The sequence below is a fragment of the Trachinotus anak genome, unplaced genomic scaffold (genome assembly GCF_046630095.1).
Source record: "Trachinotus anak isolate AG129_WGS33_773 ecotype Australia unplaced genomic scaffold, CSIRO_AGI_Tana_v1 ptg000032l, whole genome shotgun sequence".
Taxonomy (NCBI): domain Eukaryota; kingdom Metazoa; phylum Chordata; class Actinopteri; order Carangiformes; family Carangidae; genus Trachinotus; species Trachinotus anak.
In genome coordinates this window covers 5,298,803-5,315,262 of record NW_027273883.1, presented here as the reverse complement: position 1 = coordinate 5,315,262, position 16,460 = coordinate 5,298,803, and the positions used below count along the sequence as shown (strand labels likewise).

At 41.2% G+C, this 16,460-nt stretch overlaps 2 protein-coding genes across 2 annotated transcripts in view; both read left to right on the top strand.

Moving 5' to 3' along the window:
- Positions 1-2,234, top strand: part of meox2a (mesenchyme homeobox 2a) — a 39,042-nt gene extending 36,808 nt beyond the window's left edge. The window contains exon 4 of the mRNA XM_071470804.1: positions 1,251-2,234. Within this exon, the coding sequence (XP_071326905.1) occupies positions 1,251-1,469 (219 nt within the window). The 3' untranslated portion in view covers positions 1,470-2,234. The remainder of the gene's footprint in view (positions 1-1,250) is intronic.
- Positions 2,235-5,672: 3,438 nt separating this feature from the next.
- Positions 5,673-16,460, top strand: part of agmo (alkylglycerol monooxygenase) — a 51,966-nt gene continuing 41,178 nt past the window's right edge. The window contains exons 1-3 of the mRNA XM_071470803.1: positions 5,673-6,105; positions 10,843-10,973; positions 14,576-14,727. Coding sequence (XP_071326904.1) covers positions 5,986-6,105; positions 10,843-10,973; positions 14,576-14,727 — 403 coding nt within the window. The 5' untranslated portion in view covers positions 5,673-5,985. The remainder of the gene's footprint in view (positions 6,106-10,842; positions 10,974-14,575; positions 14,728-16,460) is intronic.

The following is a 16,460-nucleotide window of genomic DNA, read 5'->3' as shown; positions in this document are numbered from 1 at the left end:
GACTAACTTGCTGCAGGGTGAGAGTTTAAACCAGCATAGGAAAGAAAAAGTAAAGACTTCAAGATAGAAGTTTTGCACTGAAATATCAAGAGTGCACAAATATTTTTAGTAAATAAATAAATCAAAACCACTAAATTTGGTTGAAAAGTGAATGTTGTTTTAGACCTGCATGTTACATATAACTGTTGTTATTTAATCATTTAAATGACTAAATCTCAGTGTGAAGTAGTAATGACACACTGATATATAGTCACTGAAAATGCTGATAAAACACCTGGTGTGGCTGACCTGTACATTACCTTCAATTCCAACTAAATTTAGCCCAGTTTTAAGCTAGCTGACTTGTTGTGGTTTTGACTTGTCAGTGCTTGCTGTGTTTTATGTATTTCAGTAGTGTCTTTCTTGGTATGTGTCATGCTGTAAAATAAAGGAGTTAAGCAGCATATTGATGCTGCTTCGCTGCTTAAACGAGCAATGAAGGGTTAAAATGAACATAGAGGTCAGAGTCTATGGTGTGATGTGTTGTGATTTAAAGGAGCGTGTGTGTGTGTGTGCACATAAGCCCTGAGGATCACATGTTTGGTTTGACATTAGAGCCTGGCATAAATAAGTGATCCCTTTGCTGGAGTCCCCACACCCCCCCACCCTCCACCAGCCCCCAGCCCCCTCCCCCTGCTCTCAGAAAAGGCTCTGAGGCTTGTAAAGAATCCGAGGTGGTACTCAGCACGGCGTACGCCCCTGACGTGTAAGACAAACGTTTGTGCTGTCAACTAACTTCCTCGCCATGTGACCACATGGTCCCCTCGGAATGACACTCCCCAAAAATAAACCCAGCCCCCCCTCCCTGCGTGACAGGAGTGAGCACTTCGCCCCCCCCACCCCCCACCCCCACCCCCACCCCATCCCTTCTCCTCCTCCTCCTCCCCTCAAGCGCATGTGTCGACACTCAGGGAGCCTCTGCTGCTACTTGACGTGCAAAGTGTTTTAAGCAACAGCTTAATCATCAATCTGAGAGACGTAAATACGGTCGAGGCTGTTGAGTCAGGGAAAAACAGGTAGACGCCAAGTGGCAGATGGAACAGTACATGCTCACATAATTGCTGCTGTAGAAATAGCTGCCAAACTTTTGGAGAAAGTTGCTGTCAAGCTGTAAAGGTTCCTAATTGCTTCTAGATTATTTTTTTTTGTGACTGTATGCTGTCAGCTTTAGAGCCGTGAATTTGACATTTTCTCTCTACTCCACCACGTAGGTGAAGGTTTGGTTCCAGAACCGGAGGATGAAGTGGAAAAGAGTGAAGGGCGGCCAGCAGGGGGCAGCAGCTCGAGAGAAAGAACTGGTGAACGTGAAAAAGGGGACTTTGCTGCCGTCAGAGTTCTCTGGCATCGCAGCGCTCCACCACTCGACGGACTCCTTAGCCAACGAGGACAGTCACGACAGCGACCAGAGCTCCGAGCACGCCCACTTATGATGCACACACATCTATCCTCGCCCCACCCCCGCCCCCCACCTCCTCCGAGTATAGGCCCTGCCTCTGCCTCAGGACTGTCCTTAGAAGGACTGTTGTTTGCTGATTCGCCATCGTCATACAACGATGCTAAATAAGTGTACAGTGTACAGTGGAACGATGTGTGTTAGACAATACAGTCATCATGCAGGCAAAATGTATATTTCAAGAACTGAGCACATAAAGCAAAAAGGTGAAATATTTCAAAATGCCATTGGTTAAAAATTTCCATTATAAGTGCCAAAAATAGAATTTTATAAATAATGAAATGTGATGTTTTGGCTACAGAAATTCACAGAATATTAACGTACATTTTGGAAATCATATTTAGTCAAACTGTTGTAAACATTCCATGTTGTGTGCCTTGAGAGAAGCAGGCTGCGACTTTGATTTGCACTGTTGAACATACAGTCTGCGCCTCAATCAGTTTCTACTGTATAGAATGTAAATTACAATGTAATTGAGTTATTGATCAAATCAAGTGCCAGGAGGTCAAATTTGCCTAGCTAATATAAATGATCTGTAAATATTCCTCAGTATTGTCTTACCTTAACAGTAATTTTATACCCACACTATTCAGCTCATGCAGTAATAAACACTGACAGTTCTTTAGTTTTCTGCCTGGTGATGACATTTTGTAAACAATTCTGAAACCTGAAATAATCATTTTATTAAATCTTTTCAGGGACAGTTGCAAATTGAATAAAATTTAACCAGTGGTAAATGGAACTTCTTATGATTTCATGTCTTTCCATGTGCGCGTCCATCCATCCAGATGAATCCAGGCTGATGTGTTTGTGTTTCATGGAGTGAAAGCTGAAATGAATTAAACATTGCACAGAGTGTAGAAAGCTGGTGATGGGGGCGCATGCTAAATTCACCTTTGCCTCAGGGTAAGGTCAGGATTCCTGCCAAGACTCAGAGAGGGAGAACCCGCAAAGGATCGTATTCTGTTACAAAATCCTGTTGAAAATAATTTCATGACTTGATCTCGTCTTTCACCACATTATGATTGTGCATTCTAATTTGCTTGAGGACGCACCTCGCACGGCATGTGAGGTTTGTCGTTTTTTTTCTTCTTTCCCCCAAAGCAATCCACGGGATGAACGTGATTCTTACTTTAAACACTGCAACTGCAATTCAGAGAAAAGTATGGAGGACACTCACCTTTTCCACTGGGCCTCACTAATCTAACTTCTGCACAATATAAGTATAGGTCCCAGCAGACTCGCCTCCAAATATGGTCTTCATGTCACCTGCAACGACCAGCTGATGTCTGTCTCCTGATTCTTGACTGTTCAATAAAAAAAGCAACAAAATATTAAGCACATTTGGCCTAAAACTGTCAATACGTGCGTATAAATTAACGTTTTAACGTTCCTCTTGATTCTATTAACCTACAGGACTGATGCAGTATAACTGTATACAATAAAAAGAACATGGGCCTTGGTCTCTTAACTAAATAATCTCCATGATCATAAGGCAGGCAGGCACGATTTGAGGAATTCATTAATTTTGCATTTTCTCCTGATAGCAAGTGACATTTGGGTGAGCATTTCCATGGAAGCACAGCACGAGTGTTGTTTTGACCGATCATTAGGGGGAATCAGGCTGTGCAATCATAAATCTACTGGGTCCTCTCTCAGGTGACACCGCCGATAACCTGAACCTTTAAACTGTCCTTGAACCGACCCTCACCCAGGCAAAGAGCAGGTACTCAGCTGTGTAACCAGGCCTTACATGTAAGTGTGTCAAAGGATAAACCCCCTCAACACACAGCCCTCTGCAAGCGAAGGGCAGATTTACACAAGTAAAGAAGTGGTTCATACAGTGTGTTTATACTTTAACTGAACAGCCACACTGACAAGCTGTTTTATTATTTAACTAGCCCAGGGGTCGGCAACCCGCGGCTCCGGAGCCACATGTGGCTCTTTCACCCCTCTGCTGCGGCTCCCTGTGACTTTGGAAAATAAATAATGAGTATTTAATTTAAATTTTATTTAATTTTAGTCCGATCTTGTAACATTAAAATAAAACGTGTTTAATTTATTGAGCTTTTCAACCCCTGGTAATTTCGTTTTCTCTGCAGCAGTTCATTGATTTCATAAATGCAACACACTATAGTTTTTTTTATACATAGCATAAAGGTAAAAAACGATATATGTAGTGTTATCTTCATTTTAGATGTCAAAAGGGTTTTGTGGCTCCCAGTGTTTTCTTTTCTGTGGGAAACGGGTCCAAATAGCTCTTTGGGTGTTTAAGGTTGCCGACCCCTGAACTAGCCCCTCGACACCCTCTGTCTCCCATCAGTTGCTGAGGTCCAAGCTACTTGTGTTAGCGCATGGCCTCTCCCCGCCATTCATTAAAGCACTATATCAAACAATGGACAGAGTTGATACTAGTCAACTTCAGCGACTAAATCTTACCTGGTGACCAGCCTTTAAACCGCTATGAACATGTTCTTGGACATTTCTCAGATTTCACATATCTGTAGCAATGGCTAATGTCATTAGCTAACAACATGTGACACACTGCCATTACTGGCAGCATATTTTATTATATCACTGTCTCTATATGTCTTTATATAATTTACACCCATCTGATACTGATTATTATGAATTAATCAACAGTCTACAGATAGTCCTTAAGGGTATAACTGACGTAAAGTTGTCCAATGGGTAGATTAGCGATATCAGGCAGCAACACTAAGCTAAAAAACATGGTATTTCAAACTTTTTTATCAATAACTTTGGAAAAATAGCTTCGTTTGGGTTTAATAACATGATGTTTAGTAATTAGTGTATCTAAAGAGTTAAAAGTAGTGTCCTCAGCCTGCACAAAACTTTTTCCCTTTATTGTTATTCGTCTTTCCTTCCCCCCTCAGTTACTTTTCCATCTGGTCAGACAAACCTGATCTGATTATGGGTTTCTCTAAACACTTCTTTGCTATGAGTACCAGGACTGTGGCTTTCACTGAGGACACAGAGTTAATGTCCTCTGTGTATTTTTGGGGGGAATTTGGGTTTCTTATCAATCTGAGGGGAGTTTACACACTACGACAAAAAAAAACTTTCACATGGTGGATTAGAAGCTAATTTCAGTATCTTTTTTTAAAGACTGATATTTAAAGCAAAACTGGTTGTTTACTATCTATGAGAAGACTGATACGATTTTCATATATGTCTGTTACATGTAAGGCAGCAGTAGATTAGTTTAGCATATACACCCAAAGACTGGAAACAGTGGGAAACACCCGGCTCTGTCGCAAAATCCACCCACTGCACCGGCACCTCCAGAGCTCACCGATTAACATGTTTTATCTCATTTGTTTAATCTGCACAAAGGCAGAACAATAATTTGCAGCTTGGAGGTTAGGCAGGGAATGACAATTACAATGAGAAATAATAAAGCAGAACCTCTATGTGAATAATATTGACCGCTCCAGCTACGACACAAATAAATATATAGTCAAACCGGGAGTTATCTTAGTTTGCCACAACTTTAAAGGAGCTATTAATAACTTTTGCTATTGCCATATAGCTGTTACTAGCTGGCTTTACTTTGTTCTTCAGTCATTGTTGCATTTACAATACAATGTTATAATACGTTGTATTGTACTTACTTATTGTACGTACTGGCTAGCATGCATGAATGAAGCGTGATGCTGAACTTGTAACATTTCTTCTTCTTTTAAAGAAACGACGGCTTTGTAGCGATAGAAAAACTTACAAATAGCTTCTTTAAGATAGAAGCACTGAACTGTTACCAACAGCTTTTCAAGTGCAAGCAATACACTGATAAGAAATGATAGATATTATAATATATATATATATATTATATAGGTTATACATATTAATTTAGGAGACATTTCCACTTTAATTTCTGTTATATCTGGTTAAAATGAGAAAAAAAAGAAAAAAAACTTGAGGAGGGAAAGGGGGCTGGGGGGGACTTTCTGTTTGTAATTCCTTGCTACGGCCCTGTTGAGTGTTTCTACTTGTATTCATGCTCGACTCAGTTTTACAGATGAGCAGCCATCAAACAAGCCTGACAGTGTCTCACCACACAGATCCATAACTCTGCCCCCGTTATGTAACCACAAACTCTCGCGATATAAAGCCACTCGGGAGGACACACCTGGAAGTGTCCTGACCGGCGCCGACAGAAGGTAGGTTCTCCCCCCGTGAAGGCAGCGGGGCTGGACGGTAAAAGGTCGCAGGGACTGAACCCTGCAGGATCCAGCCCGGACCCGGTTCCTGTGAGTGGGAAGTTTGCTCCTGAGCTGACGCTCTCTCCATTTCGCAGCTGACCTACTTAACTTGAGACAGACAAAAACAAGGCTGTTAAACGGTCAATAGAGGAGACAGGTTAATCGACCCCCCCTCCTCCACCTCCTCCCTTGTGTGGGCTTGCAGCGGTCACACCTGCACAGGTAGCAGAGACTCACCTGGAGCTCAGCGGGGGACTCGGGTGGCTGTCAATGGCTGAAGCTGTGGAGCCCGGCTCGGGTTCCACGGGGGTCCGGGCCGTGTTCTTCCTGCTCACACCCAATGAATCATCCTTTGAGAAGGTGGAGGATGTTCCTCAGTATGTGCAGCAGGTGGGTATCCCGTCGCTCTCACTCACTTCTAATAAATGTGATGATTGTGATGTGATGTGATGTGAAATGTGATGATTTGTTGTGCAAATGTCAAACGACCCCCCCCCCCCCCCTCTCTCTCTCTCTCTCTCCCCCCTCAGGCGACCTTTACAGAGATATGCAATACATGTGTGGTTTGAACAGAGTTAATGTTTGTCTCAGGGTTATAGACTCAAACCCAACAAGATCCAGCGCCAAACATTCACGGATTCAAGCTTCTCACATGTGCAGATCTGATGGGTTTTGAGCTGTTCACACATAAAAAACAATCTGAATATGTGTTATTATATAGCAGGAGACTAAACCCATTAATCTATGACTAAACTTTATTTTAGGGATTTATGTATTTACATGCTTCTCTAACTTATCCAACCGCTTTCCTTTTCCAAACGCTTAGAATTAAGCCCAAATCTCATGTAAACGAACCTGGAGGTCCTTCAGAAGTGATTGGAGGTCCAAGATTATGACTCAGGAACGGCCATATTTTATGTTAACCGGCTAAATGAGTTAGGTTGAGCTGTATTTGTTCAGTCTTGTTGAGATTAAGATAATATTTAGCAAAAGGAGACCTGTGAGCGGGTTACACACAGCCAAAGATCTCCCACACAGACACACTAATTGAAGCGATCACAAAGCAATTTTAAAAACTGCAGGAATGTAAAACTTTCAGAGGAATGAGAGCTGTGGTTCAGTTCATTCCAGGTCAAGTAAGGTCCAAACTGGAATGAATTGCAACCAGTTTTTCCTCTTTCAGAGTAGAGACAAGGACGCTTTGGAGCTAACCTACTATGTTAGCATGTGTATTAGATTTCAGTTTAACGAAGAATGCTAACTGGTGACTTAAGGCTGTATAAATTGACTTGTCTTTCAGTGTGAGTTTCAGAACAGATATGAAAAGATACTTTTACCTTACCTCATTATACTCTTAGGAATTTCAACGCACTTTTCTATAAAAGTAAAGAACATGTGTATGTAACATGTTGTCTAAACACAAACACCTGCGCAATAACTTAAGTTGAATAGTTTACACAGTCCAAATTTTGATTTAGATCAGGAAATATCTGATCATAGGTCTGACAAGAGCCACATCAGGAAATTCAGGTGCTGATAACTGATCAAGTATATTCCTGATGTAAATTACACTAAACTATTTTACAGTCCAAACGATTGATCAACTAGTAGAGAAAATAATCAGCAGATTCATCAACAATGAAAATAGTAGTTAGTTGCCGCCCTAAATCTGAGCAGACGTCCGACGCCCAGCCATACTTATACATGAAAACACAGTTATACTGATGCACGTATCTTACACTGTAACTAAAGTCACAACAGACACGTAATGAGTAAAAGAAGAACTGAACTGTATTTTAGTCCAGCATCTCAGTAAATCTCCTTCATTTAAATGAAAGAAAAGTCAGTTTCTCTTTCGTCTTACTGTCAGTTTACTGTGTCTCATTTGCCTTTTATTACGGTGAATGTCTGGGGCAGGTTTAACGGCACATGTTTGTTATGAGGTTTTATGAGGCACATCAGGGGAGGAGAACAATTACCCCCACAGCAGGAGTCCTTATAATCCACTACCAAACTTGATTAAACAAATTTGTTATTGCTTCAGGGCTTGATGGTGATAAAAGTTTGCATGGGTGTGTGTGTGTGAGGAGTTTGTGACTCAGCACTGTTTACAGTTTGTGATGTGTCATTAATTATTCTGCACAACTGTTGTTCTCTGATCCCAACAGGCCAAATTAATAGGAAAAAACAAAACAAAACACAACCTTCTAATTTTGGAAGTTGCTTGGAGTTATGACGTCGTGGGTCGTTGCCAGGTCTCTCAGCTTTTCGGTGATTTGAAAACAAACACAATATTACTCAGACAGCAGTGATAAAAGTGTATTGTCAGTCTACATGTTTTCGGCCAACATCAGTCATCCGCAGCCATATAAAAAAGGCTGTTTGGAGGAAATGCAGACATCTGGTCCACAAATGTCATGCTCCATGTAAGGTTGAATTCAGAAGAAAATAAAATGAAATTATTAGATGCCACAACAAACAGTCCACACAAGCTCAAGTATGCTGCAGTATAAAATAGGCTTCCTCTAGTGTGATTTTTAGTTTGTTTATATAAAGATTTTTAAAAAAGCAGGGAAAAGACATTTCATTGCATGCAAGATCAAAAAGGGAGAGAGAAAAAAGTAAAATAAATAAAAGAAAAAGGAGACAGTGATGGAAAAGGTCAAAGATGCATGTTACAAAGAAAAAAAAACAACAATACAAGACAAGCTTTTTCCCCTTGTCTTTTTTGCACAACATGTCAATGAGTTTGCACTGCTGAATAATTGTGTCCCAAGCTGTGAAGAATGCAGAGCTGCAGAGGTAAAACTATCTGCTGGACAGGAGAGAAAAAAGGGGGGAAGGTCTTCGGCTGGCGTCCAGAAAGATAATCTCTCTCTCTCAGCGGGTTTAGAGGAGGTCTGCCTGCGCTGCGAGCCCATTTGTTAGCTGCAGCTCCGCAGTCGGCTGCCAGATGTTGGAGCGTAGCGTGTGATCGCAGGTCCCTGTTGGTGCTCTCGCCTCTGCTTGTGCACACACGTTCACACACACTCACATCACACACCTGCACGCTGAAGAGGAAACAGTCACATCTGGATGTGCACACACTTGCATGCACAGTCACTCTCATTTCCATTCACACAGAATACACACACACACACACACTTCCTCACACCCCACCTGCAGATGTGCTCCTCTGTGGTCTCGTCACGCCCACGCTCTTGGCGGGGGCCATGTGTCCCAGTTACGACTGCGCTGACTTGGTCAATGGGCCTCTTCGAGCGAAAGCTAACCAGCAGGGCTGACACGCTGCCGAAGTCGCAGTCGTGACCCGTTTGCTAACCCTGTCCCTCACTAATTTGTTCCATGTTTGACAGACCCATTAAGAGGTTATTACATGTTTCCAGCACAGTTAGAAGCAGAAGCTTGTCACTGACTCTTTGGCTCGCGCTCACCATTTGTTTTGTCATAGCTAGTTACTAAATGTCGTCTATTCTTTGCAACTTTTGGAAAGTAAAATTCTTCCACTTTCATTTTTCGTTTGTTAGCTGCTAATTAAAATGATTTGTCTTTATGGATCACACATTCGCCAAAACATATCAAAGTTGATAATATAAAGGGAAAGTGATTTATGTAACTTTATGTATAATCGTGTGAAGCTAGTTGAAGAAACTGAAGTTTTGATTTCTTCTGCATTGTTATACCCACTCTCAAAAATTGTACATTTGCACCTTTAATCTTCGCATTTTCACATAGAATTGGATGAAATGGGGTGATTTATGTTGGGAGGACTGGGTCCCAGAAGTAGAATTCTCCTGTTACTTCAAGCTTTCCAAGGCTTGGATGGACATGAAACCCGATTCAAACTCTCAGTACAAAATATGAGCAACTAGAAAATATCTTGTGCTTCCATTTAAAGTCAAAGGTACAAGCCTGCGTACATAAAAATCTATATAGGGAAGTTAACTACGACTCCCAAGGTACATTTCAGTAAGAAACACTCTGTTGTGTTCACACTAACAGCAACAACACAGATTACATTTCAGTTCTGGGTCAAAGTTGGTTGAGTTCAGCAACTATGACGCACCGTTTTGTTCCTGATTTTATTGACAAAATGTTCTGAATTTGGCACAGCACTGATTGAAACTAGAGTGAATGTGAAGGCCATCTCTTTTTTTATGTATTTGTTTCAAATGGAGACAAAAGCTTCCAGACAAAAGCAGAGTGCAGAGCCTCCTGGAATAAGTGTTTGGTAACTAACAGAGAAGGACCTCTGGGTGAAAAATAAATTGGGAATATAAATAACAATGACTACTCACGAAAGGCCTGCCAGCATGCTTGCTGTACCTGCGAGCTGCACTTCATTATTGATTGTTTGGTGGTTACTTAACCAGATAGCAAAATAAATCCGGCCCAGACTTGGGCTTCTTGCTTGTTTTCTTTTGGTCCAGTATACGCCCGGTTTGACGGCCCAAATCTGGCCCATATATAGCATGATTGTCAGATGCTACTTTCACATCTGGACCAATTCTTTTGCACACACAGAAAATCTTCCGGCTGTCAGTCAATATCGGAGGATAACAGCAGGATTCTGCCCAGATGTGGAAGTATATGGGCCAGACTTGGGCCAAGGACCCAGGCGTATGTTGGGCCAGATGTTTCATTCATGCTAACAGGCTTACTACCTTGACATTACCTAGATGACTTTGTATGGCTGTATTTTATCAGTTTATGGGTTTCATAATGAGACCATCTCTTACTCCTTGTTTTGTTTTACTTGGCGTCCATCTGGCATCTCTATAAAATGACAATGTATGTTTTGTTAGCCCTGATGTTTAACTCAACCACTGAGATCATTTCTGCCTCCAGTGCAGCTCTGCGCAGACAAATGTTTGTGATCTCCGATCTGCCAATACATTGTGGCTTTAGACCTGCTGCTTCAGCCTCGCACAGTGAAACAAACATCATGGATCACTAGACATGAAAGTTCTGCAAGCTTTCAGCTCATCAGCCAAAACAAATAGTCAATCTCAACACAACTGGTAAAAGCAACAGTGGACTTGAAACTGTCTTGTTTTTACAGTTTGTAACAGTGCTGAATCATGATTCCCTGTATGTGTGTGTGTGTGTGTGTGTGTGTGTGTGCAGGCCACTCCTGTCTTTGTAGGGCTGATATTTCTGGAGCTGGTGGTGGGCGTGCTGAAGGCAGGAGCCCCAATGGTCACTATCAGTGATGGACTCACCTCCATATCTGCTGGAATGATCTCCAGACTCCCAATGTGAGTGTTTAGACAGGTCATACATATCATGATCGTGATTATCTGTATCGCAGCTGTTGTTTGTGTTTTGAATGAAAAATATGGTACCTGAATGATCTGTAAAGCAATGCTATAATTTTAGATGTAGTTGTTTAAAGGACCATTATATGTGATTGGGAAAAAGGAAGGGGGTGCATCAGGGAGTACATGGTGTTATTCTGTAGATCCTGGGATTGTACACTTAACTTAAAGTGGAGCTGTGTCCCATTTCCACTGGGGATAATCATATTTTTGTCACCCCCACTTTTATTACTTAAAGGAGATACTTGTTTAGCTAATGCTACATTTCTAAAGTATATTCTAAAGTCTAGCAGAAACGTTACGAGTTCAGCATCAAATTTCATCCTGTGCTCACAAAGAGCTGTCTCCATCAGAGCAAAGCAACACCAATGCTGACTACTGTTTTGCCTCTATTTCTATCACTTCTTTCTTCTACTAAAGTTAGCATGCTAACCTGCTAGCCCCAGTCCGGTTGGACCGTCTCATCCCTTTCCGATAACGAGTCACTGGAGCATCCAGGCTATCCTGAAGACGTAGATGCTCAGAGGGCGTATTATAATCTCTTGTCTTGTAAACATTGGCTGAAGCTCTCAACAAGGCTGGTTAGTAAACAGCTGCTAATGCTAACGCTGGCTACATAGCAATAGCAAATCTTACAAATAGCTCCTTTATGGTTGATTTACTTTCTAAAATCTTTCTGACAGTGTCCGGCCTCCATAGCCCATAGACTTCATGAAGGGTGAGATAAAAATTTGGCTATGCTAGTCTTCAGTTATTATCACCTGCTCAAAGCAATGAGCTCAGTGAGTAGCAGCAAATGGTTTTGTGGACATTATTCCCTGTGGTTCACCTGTCAGGCTGCATACAGGGTGTCCTACCTTATTCGTGAAGGTTGTTGAGGTTCTGTGCGTCCGAAACGGTCTGAAAGGAACATTTACTCTACTGCCGAACATTTACTTTATATTTGCAGATTTATATCTGCATCCAAATTCTCTGATGCTTACTGTGATACTAATAAGTTATTCAGTCATTTCCACAAACCTGTTTGGCTGTTCTTGACCCCATTGCCCCCCTCAAACAGAAGAGGTCAAAATCACGAGCTCTCCCATGGCTCAATGACACTATTCGAGCTGCTCTTAGAGAATGTAGAAAACCTGAGCGTAAATGCAAATAAGCTACAGATCTTCCACGACATCTTGAAACAGTGAATGTTCAATTATCAAAAAAACGGTTAAGGATGCAAGAGCTGCTTTTTTCTCAGACCTCATAGCAGAAAATTGTCACAATTCCAAGGCCATTTTCAGGCTATTGATTCTGTAATGAAGCCCTCATCTTGCCACACACTCGAAGCCTGCCCAGAGAGGTGTGAGAAGTTCTTAGTCTATTTTAATCAGAAGGTGGAAAGTATAAGATCCCGGATCTCACACTCTGACTCGGAGACCTCTGCTAACTCAGAAAACACAGCCGTGTTGGACCCTTTTCATCCACTTTCATTACTGGCACTCAAGAATACTGTTTCTCATATGAGTTCCTCTTCCTGTTGCTCTGATATTGTTCCAACAAAGTTCCTTAAAGATGTATTTGATGCAGTTGGTCCAACTGTTCTGTCCATTGTAAACAGTTCTCTGGTCAAAGGGATCTTTGCCTCTCATTTTAAGCATGCAATAGTTCAGCCTCTACTTAAAAAGCCTTCACTTGATACTTCTGATTGTGCCAATTTTAGACCCATTTCTAAGCTTCCATTTTTATCGACTAAGAAAAGATTGTTTTTATCCAATTTTTTATCTGATGTTAATCAAAATAATGTTTATGAAGACTCTGGTTTTAGAGCATTACACAGTACTGAAACAGCCCTTGTTAAAGTGGCCAATGATCTCCTCCTCATGGCTGATTGCTCAGTTCTTATCCTCCCAGACTTAAGTTCAGTTTTTGATACTGTCGACCACACCATTTAGATTAATCGCCTTGAGCAGTGGGTAGGCATCTCAGGCCTGGCACTGAGCTGGTTTAAGTCTTATCTGTCAAAAAGAACATTTTCTGTTAGAATTGGCAGCTCGTCATGGTCAGTGGCCAAAATTACTTGCGGGGTACCACAGGGCTCAGTTCTTGGTCCCCTCCTCTTCTCTCCCTATATGGTCCCTCTTGGCCACATAATTCATAAACATAATATCTCTTTTCATAGCTATGCTGAAGATACACAACTTTATTTGCCCCTTAAGCTAAAAGACACTAATTGTATTCTTACTCTTAGGAAGTGTTTGAAGGACATTAAAGGTTGGATGTCACGCAGTTTCCTTCATCTGACTGAAAACAAAACAGAAATAGTAATCCTTGGAAAACCTACCATTAGAAACCATTTTACCAACATTCTCTGTGGTTTTTCACATAATATTAAACCGGTTGCCAGTAATTTAGGAGTGCTCTTTGACAGCACTAAATGGTCTAGCTCCAAGCTATATTGCAGACCGTTTAGACTACTATGAGCCAGAATGGAGCCTGAGATCCTCAAGTAAGGCCCTTTCAGTCGTGCCACAGTCCAGGCTCAGAACAAAAGGTGACTGCGCGTTTGCTGCACCTGTTCTCTGGAACACCCTGCCCGAGAATATTAGGTTAGCAAAATCCATTGAGTCCTTCAAATCCCTTCTGAAAACGCACTTTTGTGTGAATTGTTTTATTTTATTTTGTTTTATTCTTTATTTTATTCTGTTGTATTTTATTTCTGTATCTTGAGGGATGATGATTTTAATAGTATGTAAAGCATTTTGTAAACTTTGTTTTTGTGAAATTGCTGTATACATAAGGTTATTATTGTTATTATTATTATTATTTATATTTAGTTAATATTCTCCTAAAATAAGGCCAGAATTTAGATCACTCAAAGATGAGAGGGTTAAGCACCATACTCTTGATTAGCATTTCTACACTGTTTTTGTTTTGGTACCACAATTATGAAAAGCACAGTAACCAATTTCATCATAATTTGTCATTTGCTAGACCAATTTAAATGTATGTACATTTTCATAAATAATACACTATTATTTTTGTATTATATTGTATTATTATATTGTAACATCGTTGTCAGTTTATGTCCCCTGAAGTTGTGTGTAGTGGATTTTTGGGTTGTGAAGACAACAACAGACATTTTGTCCTGAAAGCAGTTTAAAAGATGGTGAAACATCTCTGCTGGATGGATGGGACAGCAATGTTCCCACATTATTATGTATTCTGTCTTGAAATGTGACTTCCACAGACTTAGCCCTTGAAGTGGAAAACAGCTACAGAGCTGAAAAAGACAGACAAGGCATCTCGCCAGTGTGGTCTCATAACTATTTTTGAGATTCAGTTGGTTGGAGAATTGAATTTAGATGTTTGATCGTACAGTAGATGCTGTTTTTAAAGCAAAGGATGGGTTTGTTTCTTCTGTATTCCTCTTGTTTTTGTCTTTTACGTTAGTGTGCGGCACAAGGTGATCAGATAAACAGTGCAGCTGTTATATGAACATGAAAAATTGAACTTACATTGACAGACTGGGGTTATGCAGAGCTCTGTCTGTCCTCCCTCAGGTTGCTGATGAGAGGCTGTGAGCTGTCGACTTACATATATGTGTGGGACCGGTACCGCCTGGTGGAGCTGCCCTGGGACTCTGCCTGGACCTGGTGGTTCACCTTCCTGGGGGTGGACTTCTGCTACTACTGGGTGCACCGCTTCGCTCACGGTACTGACACAAGACACAGCCTACTTTTTTCTTTTTTTTTGACAGTAATGTTGTTGCTAAGCCGTCATTGCCGTGTTGTTTCTGCACTGTGTATTAAATAGAAAGACTACGTACCTCCTGAGTGTTCAAAAGAGAAATGGGAGAAAGAGAAGTGTGTTTGTGGGGGAACACTCACCTCTCTCCAGGCTTAATAGGTGGATGTGACAGCTTTGAAGTTTGCTCCTTCATGGAGCATGGCGGCTGCGGTCAGCCCAGATCACAGTGGTTACTACGGATTTGAATAGTGACCACGTTTCCTGGTGGAAAAAGAATCAAAATGTCAGTAGAAACTTTCCAAACCATTCCTACAGCATTATCCTCTTCTCCACTGACCGGGCACATGCTCACTGTGTTTCAGGCAGTTATATTTATGCTGCTTTGGTCTCATTCATGCTTCAAAGATGCACTCCTGAAGCTCTCACATATTCAAACTATAACAATGAAGGTAGAGCAGCAAGTGTTGTGTTTGTGTTCTCGGCCTAAAGTGAGATTATTTTGCCAACATAACTCCACCTCCTGCCAGCACCACACTCACTATCCTCCCCTTTCATGTGACTCTCAGATAGAACCAACAAAAACTACAAAGCCAGTTGATGATAAATGGTTGTAAAAATGTTGATTTAGTTGCCATCCCTGCAGGAAGGAGTCGTGAAGATAGCACACACATCATGCTTTCCTGGACGTTGCAGAGGAAGCAATTATTTTTGAGTTACATCCAGCTGCTTTAGAGCTGTGCAGATGTGAGAGGCCATGGTCTCCAGAGGACTGTGGTCTTAACCCGGCGCTGTCACAGCAACGGGCTGTATATAGTCATGGCTCTGAGGCAGCTAACATCCTGCAGCATCACTGCACTGAGGAAAAAAAAAAAAAAAAACAGAAATGAAAAATATTTGCCGGATACAGTTTTCCTACTGCGTTGGCTCGACATCTTTTAAAAAACGACTCCTTCCATGTGTGTTGGCTGATGCACGTGCCAGATGCCCAGCTGCCACACAGCACACCGGAAAAGAGGTATTTATTTGTGGCCTGTGCTGATGTTTATTTGTGTCAGTGGCACATCAAGCCTGCCCGACATCTAGTCCAGATAGTTTTGGATGAAAGTCCACTGCCGCTGTGTTGACGTTAGAATCTGGTTCCACAGAAGCTGTGTTTTTTTTAAACGTCTGCTGCAGCTCGCCAACAAATGCCCGACATGATTTTGAGGTGACCAACAAACTCACGATCAATTCAGGACGCTCCTGTTCTTAACGTGGACTGGAGGTATTTTTATTGCCCACCATGACAGAGGGCATTGTTGTTGTCATTGTACATAATAACTTGACAGGTTCTCTCTGCAGAGAGGGTGATCCAACTGGATTTGGGAGCATTTTGCTATTTATGCCAGACGTATTACCCATGTTATAATGTACTGTAGAAACTTATGAGATTGACTTAATTATTTCAAATGGATTATTATTATTATTTTTTTATTAAAAGGAATAGTATCAAAACAGCTGAGTGAGTTATTCTAGGGCTCTAACTAATAATAATTTTCAATATTAATTAATTTGCTGATTCTTTTCTCAATTAGCTGATAAATAGTTTTGTCTATAAAAGCTCTGAAAATAGTGAAAAAGGTTCATCACCTTTGTCCAGTTTTTCACTTAGTAGACAGCAGGAACTAGTTCAATAAATTTATGTCTCTCAGCATAATG